Source organism: Artemia franciscana, chromosome 2 (assembly GCF_032884065.1).
Source record: "Artemia franciscana chromosome 2, ASM3288406v1, whole genome shotgun sequence".
Lineage (NCBI taxonomy): Eukaryota > Metazoa > Arthropoda > Branchiopoda > Anostraca > Artemiidae > Artemia > Artemia franciscana.
Genome location: NC_088864.1, coordinates 14,669,012 through 14,681,334, shown reverse-complemented (window position 1 = coordinate 14,681,334; position 12,323 = coordinate 14,669,012). Strand labels below are relative to the sequence as shown.

At 34.3% G+C, this 12,323-nt stretch overlaps 1 protein-coding gene across 1 annotated transcript in view; it reads right to left on the bottom strand.

The window, feature by feature from the left end:
• The window catches only part of LOC136034463 (liprin-beta-1-like), a 164,053-nt gene that overhangs the window by 94,934 nt on the left and 56,796 nt on the right, over positions 1-12,323 (bottom strand). Inside the window, exon 7 of the mRNA XM_065715654.1 lies at positions 11,559-11,723. Coding sequence (XP_065571726.1) covers positions 11,559-11,723 — 165 coding nt within the window. The remainder of the gene's footprint in view (positions 1-11,558; positions 11,724-12,323) is intronic.

The window sequence follows — 12,323 nt, the reverse complement described above, 5'->3', positions numbered from 1 at the left end:
ATACTCGTTGCAGTAACAATATTGCAAGCTGGCATACACTGGAAATAAATTTTCTGGCCATCCCACTGGTTCCAGCAGCCTCTAGGCTACTTACTCCATTGCTGAGCAGCGTGTCTTAAACGGAGAGTGTTCGGCAACTTTGACGAATTTCTGGCTCTAAACAAATTCTCTTTTTCTTTTGAGGCTGTATGCAACAGAATTGGGCAAACGGAACGATTTTGCTAATCCATCCGAAGACTGCAAACTATGGAATATCTTTTTTAGAGGCGAAGCCAGAACTGCTTGCTTGCAAAGCTTCACGCTTGCGTTGTCCGAATGAAAACCGGTTTATACCGGTTAAATATCAGGTTGGTGTTGTCAAGATCAGCAGTTCCTTCAAAATAAGATTTTTCAACCCCAGAGTTTAAGTTTTGTCATTCAATCTAAAATTGTCACATTTGAAAAAATAAATGGTATATGTTTAGAATAGTTGCTTTTTAGAGATAAATATGCTAGAGCCAAAAGAAAGACATTTTTAGATTACTAAAGGCTCATTTTTATAATTTCGTTATAGTTTATGACAATTTATCCTTAGCCCTTTTTAATGGTTTCACACAGCCATAGACTATATGGAAACTAACCAAAAAATGATGGAATTCTTACTTTGTAATATACAGCACGTATCAATGGACAGTATTTCCCTTTTTCCCCATTTTATTTGTTTTTGAATCGGTTTTTACCAATTGTCATGTTATCTTTTTTACATAGCCCATGGTTAAATGAGAACATTGGAGGGACGGATGCAGATGATTTGTAAAAAACGCAAGCCGAACTATAGAAATGAACCAGGGGCGGATCAAGGATTTTATTTAGCGAGGGCACATAATAGGTTGCTTCGATAAACTTGCCAACAAAGAAACACCGGTAATCTTAAGGTAACCTCGACAATTAAGCGTCGTAGGTTGGTGAAAATGGTCTTAAATTTAATCTAAAATCTGGTGAGAGTTGAAATTCTAATAAATCTGTTGAAATTAAAATGATATAAAAATACTGATACAAAATATAGTTAATTATAAAAACCGCCCCACCATAAAAAATAAAATAAAATAAAATAAAGAGCTGCTGCATAATTTTTCGCCTTGGCACTTCTGACTACTATAGCGAGTAAGTTAAGGTTTGTATTGTCAGAAAAGAATTTGTCTTAAACCATCTTTTGAGGTTTATTCCTTGTGACTATTTGTATAGATCAAAACATTTAGGACGTCACCTAACTTTGTGGCATCACTTAGTAATTATGATAGTAATGAAGATGAGGCCTAATATACACAGGGAAATGAGGCCTAATATACACAGGGAAATGAGGCCTAAGATACAACTTTTATATTCATACAAGAAAGCGGTTTACACCTCTTTTAAGGTTGTAACAAGAAGAAAGAACAAAGAGACAGAAAAACATAGAAGGCATTTAAAACGAGGGTTTTAAGCATATGCAATAAAACATTAACTAATCCCTATTTCTTTTTAAAAATAGTTTTTTAATGAACAGCGTTAATTTTGCCAAAATCTCAAAAATTTAATACTCAAAATTTCGCTTTTCATAACAACGTAGCGTATCTTTTCAATTGTTAAACTTCGATATATTTTCTTAAATTACAGAATTCAGAATTTTATAAGAAAAAAACTATTTTTCTCTATCTACTCCTGCTATATCTATTTATTACACGGTCGATATCAGCCTCAATATTTCGGTGAACATATATAAAAGCTGGTCCTGTCGGTCTAAAATCCTGTCAGTTTAGAGCTCTTCGTTAGTATTTCCTCTTCTGTCGATTTTTAAATATTCGAACTAAGACCGAAATCGTCAGAAAAATATGAACTCTAATAAAACTGTATGTAGATATGTGCTTCAAACTAAGTACACGAGTCAAAATACTCCTTAAAAATCAAAAATAATTTAGTATTTGTTATTTTTGTATTTGATAGGTATAGATTGGCGACTTCAAATTCTCAGGGTTAGAAGCTGTTATAGATTTCTAAATTTTTTTTTTTTTTATTTTTTTTTTTATTTTTTTTTTTTTTTTTTTATCTTGAGATATTCGATTCAAACGATTAAATCTCAATCTGTTGAACACAAAAATAAAATTTCGAAATTAAGCTCAGATCTAGCATGAATTAAGAGAATTGTCCTGTAAAAATTTTAATTTATAGGCAACTAATCGTGGGAATATGATTTGATGGCATGTATCAAAATAAGTATAAAGATCTTCAGTGGTATACTACTACTACTACTACTACTAACAATTCACCGAATAACCAAGCCGCCTGAGGCCGACACAGCTACTCACGCTCCTCCTCAATCCCAATCTACCCAAAGCCTCCCTCTTTACACCCTCCCAGGAAGTTCCCATTTCCTTTAAATCTTTCTTTATGATATCCTCCCACCCCAGACGAGGATAACCTGCTTTCTATTTAGCCCTAGACGATTGGCCGAAAAGTACAATCTTCGACAATCTGTCATCCATCATCCACAGAACATGCCCTAGCCATCTCAACATTTCTTTCATTATAGCCGTATCAAACGAGATTGAACAACATTTTTACACAGCCTACTATTTGAGATACGGCCATTCAGCCGGGTTCCCAGAACAATCCGTAGGCAATTTGCCTGGAAAAGATCCAGTAAATCTTCATCCGCTTTTCGGAACCCCCATGATTCAGAGCCATTTTTGACAACTGTCATCAATGTACCCTCCAAATATTCTAATCTTGGTTTGCAGACTTATCTTCCAATTCTCCAAACTTTTTTTAACTGTGAAAATAACACCCTGTGCCTTGGTTACTCTACTTTTAACAATGAAGCTGCAGTTTCATCGTAAGCCAACGTCACCTTTTCATATCTTAACGTTAATTTTCAAACCAATTCTAGCACCCTGAACTCACAAAACCTCTAAAAATTCATTCATTTTGCTCATAGTTTCATCTAGAAAGGTCAAATCATCAGCATAATCTATGTCCAGGGGAATTTTTCCTCCACGTTTGATTCTGCAGTTTCCCATTCCCTTTCCTGTGCTCCTTAAGACAAATTTCATCAAAATGATCCATATAAAGGGGGATAGAACACAGCCCTGTTTAACTCCTGATTTAATACAAAACCAGCTGCTAACTTAATTTCCAACCTTAACCGCAGCAGTATTATTCTCGTAAATAGTGCATAGCACAGTGGTATATATATATATATATATATATATATATATATATATATATATATATATATATATATATATATATATATATATATATATATATATATATATATATATATATATATATATATATATATACATATATATATATATATATATATATATATATATATATATATATATATATATATACATATATATATATATATATATATATATATATACTAGCTGTTGGGGTGGCGCTTCGCGCCACCCCAACACCTAGTTGGTGGGGGCGCTTCGCGCCCCCCCCAAGCCCCCCCGCGCGCGTAAGTCGTTACGCGCCATATTAGTTACGCGCCATTGTAGTTGTGTCCCTATGTCCCACCTGTGAATATAGATATATATATATATATATATATATATATATATATATATATATATATATATATGTTTTTAACTACGTAAAACTTGCGAATATACAACATTCTTTGCTGTCCCATTGTCTGTGCATATAAATAGATTTTCAGGTCGTCATTTGTGTCCCGGTGTTCCAGTCTGTGATTTCTCTTTGAGTGTCCCGGGCGTCATTTATATTCCTTGTGTCCCGGTGTCCCGGTCGTCATTTATATCCCCCTGTGCCCCCCGGCGTCCCCATTGTAGTTGTTTTTTCTTTTTTAGCTTATTTAGATTTTTAGATTTTTTAGTTTTTTTTATTAGTTTTTAGTTTTTATTTCTTTTTAGTTTTTTTGTCCCGGTCGTCATTTATATCCCCCTGTTTCCCCCGGTGTCCCCGTTGTAGTTGTGTCCCTGTGTCCCGGTCGTTATTTATATTCCCTGTGTCCCGGTCGTCATTTGTATCCCGGTGTACCGGTCTGTATATACATTCGTTTTTTAGTTTTGTTTTTCTCCTTTATTTTTTTCCTTTTTTTTTCTTTTTTAGTTTATTTAGATTTTTAGATTTTTTAGTTTTTTTATTAGTTTTTAGTTTTTTTTTCTTTTTAGTTTTTTTGTAGTTTTTACCTTCTTTTTAGTTTTGTTAATTTTTTTTTTTACTTGTGTCCTGGTCGTCATTTATACTCCCTGTGTCCCGGTGCTTTGTTGATTGCTAATCGAACATTCCTTTTGTCCTGGTCGCTTTCTCTTTGAGTGTCGTCATTTATTTTTTTCTTTTTTAGTTCTTTTAGTTTTTACCTTTTTTAGTTTTTTTTTAGTTTTTAGTTTTTTTAGTTTTTTACCTTTTTTTAGTTTTTTTAGTTTTTTAGCTTTTTTATTTTTTTTATTAGTTTTTAGTTTTTTTGTAGTTTTTGCCTTTTTTTTTAGTTTTTTGTCCTGGTCGCTTTCTCTTTGAGTGTCGTCATTTATTAGTTTTTTCCTTTTTTTTTTTAGTTTTTTATTGGTTTTTACCTTTATTTTAGCTTATTTTTCAGTTTTTTCCTTTTTTTTAGTTTTTTTTTATTTTTTATTTTTTTTAGTTTTTTACCTTTTTTTAGTTTTTTTAGTTTTTTTAGTTTTTTAGCTTTTTTACTTTTTTTATTAGTTTTTAGTTTTTTTTTGTAGTTTTTGCCTTTTTTAGTTTTTTCAGTTTTTTTTTTAGTTTTTTATTGGTTTTTACCTTTATAGTTTTTTTAGTTTTTTAGCTTTTTTATTTTTTTTATTAGTTTTTAGTTTTTTTTGTAGTTTTTGCCTTTTTTTAGTTTTTTCAGTTTTGACGTCACCTAATCCAGTTTTTTCAGGTGACGTCACCTGACACATCCATCCACACATCCATCCACACATCCACAGACAGACAACTTATTTTTATATATATAGATATATATATATATATATATATATATCAGATTATACAATTTTATGAACAAATACATGTAAATCCTATAAAAAAACATAATATATTTTGTGACTGGTTGGTATTGAGAAGGTGAGAAATTCTAAAGTAATACTGCAGTTTCATTCCGTATGTGTGGTTTACTCTAGTGGTGTGAATTTCCCTTTATTTCAACATTTCATTAGTAAATACTTTAAAAAGAAATCTATGCCATTCCACTGATTCAAACTGAGAGTTCACAGACCCATCTATAATGATTAGAAAGAAAAAATTATTCAGCTTTTATAAAATCTTTTTTCGAAAATCTATTTTTCTTAAATGATTACTCCGACCTTTGAAGGAGTATTTCGGCTCATAAGTGCATTTTCAAGCGTGTACTTACACGATCCTTTATTAAAGTTTAGATATTTCAAAAGAATTTGGCCTTTATTTTAATGTTATAGGATGAACAGAGGAGGTGACAAGTAATAAATGCAGATCTTAAATTAGATGAAAATAGGAAGTAAAGTGGCCACCATTTGCTCATCGAAGTCCAAAACGAAAGTCAATAATATGTTTGCACTTATTATACATTCACTTTCTATTATACAAATTCCCTAAAAAATAATGCTTTGTAAAAACCACCCAGCTTCGCAAAAAGGAAACCCAAATTTTATGACAGCCCAAACAAGTAATGATATCAATTTCTTCGCTTTTGTGCCACAGTAAGACTAAAAAACAAATTTTTGACAGTAAAAATAAGTTTAAATATTAAGTTTTTCAGCACCGTTGTGACAGTACAATCCTGAAATATCATTTCGACAGCCTATAGAAGACAGGATTTTATATTTCCCATCCTTGTTGTTACGAAATGAAGATTTTCACCTCCCAGTTGGCTTTTGTGGTCTGATAAATCTACATTCAATTAAAAACTTTTAGGCGGTATGCGTCGTCAGTAAAATCTAACAGAGACCACACAAAGTAACTGAAAATTTGTTTCAAACTTGTTTGCAAAAAGAAACAATAAACAATTAAAAACTTGTTTAATAATTCAACTATTGAAAACCAATTAAATAAAAAATCATCCCAACCCCAACCAGAGCAAGCGGTCCCAACCCCATATCCGCCACTATATTAGGGCAGGGGATTTCCTCCACGTCATCTACCTGGATCCGCCAATGAAATGAACACAAAATTACCCATCTAAAAGTTTCCCTCTTTTTGTTCCAGCATGACTCGCCCTGTAGAGCCGCTATTCTAAACCTTTACAGTCTTTTGCAACGTATAGTCTTTGGCAACATATTCAGTTCTTGAAAATTAAAGTATACTGCAGCCAATGAATCAAATGAAGTAACGGATTTGTGTAACGGATTTGCGAGGAGGCACTTGGGGGTAAATGTATGCTGAAAGCTTTTCCTTAATTTCTTAAAGTGTTTTTCTAATTTCTAAGTGTCCCTTCTTCAAGGAATCCAGAGGAGAATCGTGAACCACTATAGCTTTCCAGTACAGAGTATTTCTAATCTACCTTAAAGAGAGGAAAAGTGGAAAAGGCAAGTTTCTTGTTTTTATTTTAAAGTTTTTAGGTAGAAAGAAACAACATGCTGAAACTTTTGAGTTCCCAGCACTTCTTCAGTACGTTGGTGAAGCTACTTTTGAGTCATTTGAACCCATTTTAGACCACACAAGAATAGTTTTGCTGTTTCAGAGTGACACCAATTTTTATCCCGCATAAAAAGAGTAAATAAAACCCGTGATTCCTAGGTAAAATCCATGATCTCGCGAGAAATCCATACTTTTTAAGAGTAAATCAATGGCCATCCATGACATTCACAATATTCATGGTAGGGGTCTAAAATCCATGTAAACATGAGTAAATACACGGCAGTGGCAACCCTGGCAGTCCCCATATGGAAAGCACCACCACCGTTATAATTTCAAGTGTCTACTGAGCTTGACGACCCTTAAAAACAGACTCATGGTATTAAATAAATTCGTAGTCATGGAGCTATTCAAATCTGATGAATAGCTCCGTATAAAACCCTCATAAAGCCTTCCGGTGATAAGCTATTTGTTCAAATTAGTCAAGCCACTGCAAAGGATTTCAGCGATGCAGTTTCAACTTCCAATCGTGTTGAATAGCTGTGATGTTACGACACACGAAAAGAAATTCCGTGGCATTATTATGACGCCCGATAATTATGATGCAGTAATCATTTAGGAACGACAAGGTTTTATCGACGCCAAACGTTTGGGAAAAACCCTGGTGGCGAAAATTACCTTTACTGATGCTGTAGCCCTGATTAATAGCCTGTGACTTGGGCTCAAGGTGGGTTACGAATTCTTTTCGGTCTCTGACTTTCTGCACCCCCCCCCGTTGTTGCCATAAATGTTGATCTCCCAACCACATGAAAGCCAAATGTGATAGGCCAATAAAATGCAGCCGCTGTGCTGGCCCTCATGCGTCATCCAGTAATTCTCCCTGTAATGTTGATCGAAAATGTAGGTAGTCACCTACCGTATAGCCTAAGATGCCGTGTTCTGCTTGATGTCCGGGGAAAACATGTGGTTCAGAAATGAATGTTCAACTGCACATCTCAATCTGCTCGTTTAATATCGATGGCTCAATAAATCAAAATATGATTATTATGTGATTTTGTTCCTGCAAAAATACTTATTTCTTGCCATCTCTATTAATTTTCTACGAAGAAGGAACACAAGGGAAAAGACATAGACTAAAACAAAAGGCAGAACCTTCACAGGCCTGGCATGTATTGTCAAACGATTAACTACTTATTTGTCACCAGTCTCATTATCATTCCTCTGATAATGCTACGGCAGTACAAATTGGTCACCTTGTATTTATAAATGTACATCTTCCTTGCAATCACAAACGTCTAGCTTCACTTACTAAGTTTTCTAATGCCTCCTCATCCCTTAAATCTCTATTATGCAATATTGAAAAGCATGGATATCGGTAGCCAGTGATAGGTGACTTCCATTGTGATATTCATAGCTCCTCTATTCGTGCCTACTTAGCTTTAGATTTGCTGCCAATTGCTTACCGCATAGCACCTAAAGCTCTTGATAACAATCATATTTTAATAGCGGAGATGCGACCAATACTGACCATTTTATTTGTTCTACCGATGCTCCCTGTTCTGTCGTTCATTCTGACGAAGACGAACATGATTTTGGTCCCCTTCCCATCTCTCTCAGTGTGATATTAACCGCTGATCCATCTAATAATCTTTCTGTTGCTACTAATAAAAAATGGTGTGAAACGTGAGTGAAAGAAAGTCAATTGACCTTTATATATTTCTACCCAAACAGCTTTGTTATACAGCATCAAGATCCCTTTTAATCGGCTGTTCATGAATATGTTTTCCCCATAAGCCGTAGTTCAACTGAATGTTTATTACCTAAGCTTAGTTGAGTTTATGAAGCAATGTGAGAATGTGGCTCTCCCCCTTGCCTTGGTTAAACTCAAAGCCCGATTTGGAAAGAAGACCACAGTCAAAAAGCCGTCAAAATCGTGCTTAACTTTGGCTTCGCATCTGGATTCAGTGTGGGCGGCCCTAGTGAGCCCCAGTGTCTGATTTAAAAACTAATATAAAAGCGGAGTTTAAGTGATCGTTTGGTCCGATTTAATGGTGGAGAGTTCCCTAAAAGTGCAGTAAAATGAGCCATTAATATATCTGAATTTGATTCATTTGGGACCAGTGATGTTATCCCAGATTCGTCTTGGCTTGGGCATTACAGAAATACTTTTAGTAGAATTGAGTAGTGTTCATCACCATTTTCAGTTCTTAGTTTTTAAATATTGGCCACCTAAAATTTTGCAGCGTCATGTTATTCTTGTATCAAATAATAGTATAGTCTAAAATAACTTAAGTCTAAATTGAGTGATCTTGATGAGATTAGCACACATCTTTACGTGGTGATCGTTGGACACTAGTAACTCAGCTTCAGTTACTTTTTTAGTTCTGTTTATGTTTATCAATGGTCCCTGATCCCTTCCTTTGTAGGACGGTATTTTGTATTTAAACTTGGAAAAGACCCTTTTGATTGCAGTTCCTTTAGGCCTATCACAACTCCATGCAATACTAGTAAGATTTTGAATATGTTCTGCTCCCATATATTATTGAACGAACTGTGAAAAACTCAAATCAATTTGGGTTTCAGCCTCATATTGGGTGCAAACATGCGCATAAGTTATTCGCTTCAATTCTTTATGATCTCCAGTCTAAATTTTATGAGTTACATACTTGCGCTTTGGATTTGTTTAAAGGTTTCAGCAGTCATTCTTTGTCAATACTGACACTCTTTGTCAGTTTAGAGTGAGCCATTATGTACTTAATTATGTACTTAATTATATGTACTCAAATTTTGGTATAGTAATTCGTGTCTTCGTTTGAAATCTGGTACAGAGTTCTAGGGTAATATACCAGTTCAGTTTGGAGTACGACACGGTGGAGCGCTATCACCATATCTAAATAACGGTTACATTCAAAATGTGTTATCAGAAATCAGGCCTTCGTATTTTTAAAATTTATTGGATGTGTCTTACATTGCGTACGCGGACGACCTACTAATTTAAGCCGGGTTCAAGTCTATTTTAGTATTATCTGTTCAACGTATTTCTATGAAGTTTTGGAATGTTGGTCTGTGTTTAAATGTCGACAAATACAAATGTTTAGGTTTTAATTCCAAATCATCCGCTCATAATTGGCGTTGCGGTTCTTCAGTAATTCGTAATGTTGTGAGTTTATGGTGATTAGGGATTGGTATTTATTCTACACTCTTTTTTTGCGACTCCAGCTTCATAGAGATGTTACAGAAAAGTTGAATACTGGACATGCGAAAATTGTACCAAACCGTGGAAAATATTCACGCAGAGCTTTAGCTAAAATATATTCCACATATTGTGACCATTCTGTCTTGTTTATAAGTGGTATGTTTTCGTTATTGAATTTGCGCCAGATGTGTACTGCTTATATTGCAAAATTTTGCTGTACCTTCCCACCGCACGTCGTAATACATGTGTCATTGAGACGTATGGTGCTATCGACATTAATCAATCGTTTGAGATGCTTAATGCTAATTTAACAAGACATGCCTTTGTTTACCTAGGCCCGAACCATAAAATTATCCGTGGGTTTTTGCCTGAGATAAACGGTTAAGTTGTCAATATGTCGCTTTGTCACAGTATTTACTTTTTCTTTATTTTTAGTGTAATTTACTCTGCTTGTTTTGTTTAAATGTGGGTTATAAAAAAATTATTAATACTATTATTAAATTTAAATCTGAGCTGCGACTGCAATTGCTTGGTAAATATACTTTGAAACACATTAAAAGAGTTTATTCACACTTTATTATTTATTTATTTTGTTCCTTTGAGACTTCAATATGTTATGTTTTTTGTAGAATAATTGATTATGTGGATTATTTTGGTACACGGTTTCATCCCCTTATTCTTTTTTTCTCCTTTTCCAGTTTTTTTTCTCAGGATTGTTTGTTGTCTAATAGCACAGCCTCGCAAGCTATACTTTTGCTGTGCTATTAATATGATATATCATTGTTTTGATAATAAAAATTGTTCCACTACTCTTATTTATACCGCTACGACTAGTGGTAGTAGTACTATTAGCATTCCTAGTATTAATATACCTAATGATACAAGAACAAGAAAACACGAACAGTTCAATTGATTATATTCTAACTTGACTGGAATTTGAGTTTGAATTAAACGTCTAAGCGTATTCGGATACAGATCGACCTTGTTAGGAGTAGGCAGATTATTCTAGTAAGCCTTAAAGACATTTAAAGGAGTGGATGAAGAGGGATAAATATAGGAAACTAAATAGAAGCTACTTACCCTCCTTACTCTCCCTCTCTAAAAAATAATATTTGAACCAGTAACTAAATATAGATGTAAAGAAAATATCCGATTTCAAAGTTACAATAAAAACAAATTGAACAATATCTACATTTAAGAAAATAATAAATGTAGCCTCTTTATGAGATTACTAAATGCTATTATATAACTATGACAGTTGATAGGAAACTAGATAAATGCTACTTAACTCCCCCCTCCCCATCTAAAAAAAGATAGCTGGATCGACGTCAAGGTCAATAGCTATAGCATGAAAAGTAAAAGAGATTCAGATGAGCCAAAAGCTTACAATTGGTGTTTGATATCGCCAAAGTTTTGTTTTGACAATAAATTTGATATCATTACGCAGCTAAAGTTTTTTTTTCCTATTTTGTCCCAATCGTGTTAGCAGACAGTTTTTTTAGGCCTTGTAAATAAAGTTTAGGAAGTAGTTTCTAACTTTCTGACCTATCTAAGGTTAGAAATTAATCTTATTTTGTTTGACATGTATAAGAAAGATGGGTAGACCACTTTCAGAAAATAGCAAAAATGTATTAAAAAAAGAAACCCTGACCTGTAAAAGTAATTACGTTAGCAGGAGACCCCTTCAGAATGCCACGTTTCCCCATAACATTTCGCATGTCTGCCCCAACTTGCATTCAGGCGATATACATGGAATTTCCCTCAAATCAAATTAAATAAAGGATGCGTCTTTTACCCTTGGTTGTTTGACCATCATGGGGGACCTTTCCAAGCTTGGCATTACGTCCATAGATCCACCGAGACCTCTACTTGGTGACCTTTGGATATGAAAACTATCTTTGACAGACATCGGCGTAGAAGCAGCATCCGGTGAGCCAACTCGAGGATATGCACTAGGTGACTAAAAATATATCGAGACAAGGTTAAAAGAAGAATTCGGCTGGTTGGAACAAGCATCGTAAGAGAATATAAAGGAAATACTGAGGTCAAAGACATAGGGATAGGGTGAAAGGGAGATATCTTTGGTACAATCACGACCTACAGTAGCATCAAGATTTTTAGTTTCTATTGTTGAATCCCTTAATTATTTCAACATAAATACGAACTTTTTTCTAAGTTGTGCCCAAAGCCCTTTTTAAAGAGTCCATATGCCCAAATGAGGTCAAGAACCAATTTAAAAAAAATATCAATATTTCTCAAAATCTTTTTGTAATTCACTCTTTAATGGTATTTCAGTGACCCCAACCCAAATGCGCAGCTCCAGTATTTTTAATGGGGATGGGAGGGAGCAAGAGGGGTCTTCATCCGTATAGTCAAGGGGTATGGGGTATATAATAATTTTTCCCCTAATAATTAGAAGGGGGTAACACCCCCCCCCCCCCAAAAAAAAAATGCCACTGTCCCTACCCCCTAAAACCTCAAAAAAAAATTTCCACATTTGCCTAGTGAGAGCAACGCCCAAAATTCAATTCTTAATAATAAAAAACGAGCTTAAATGGTT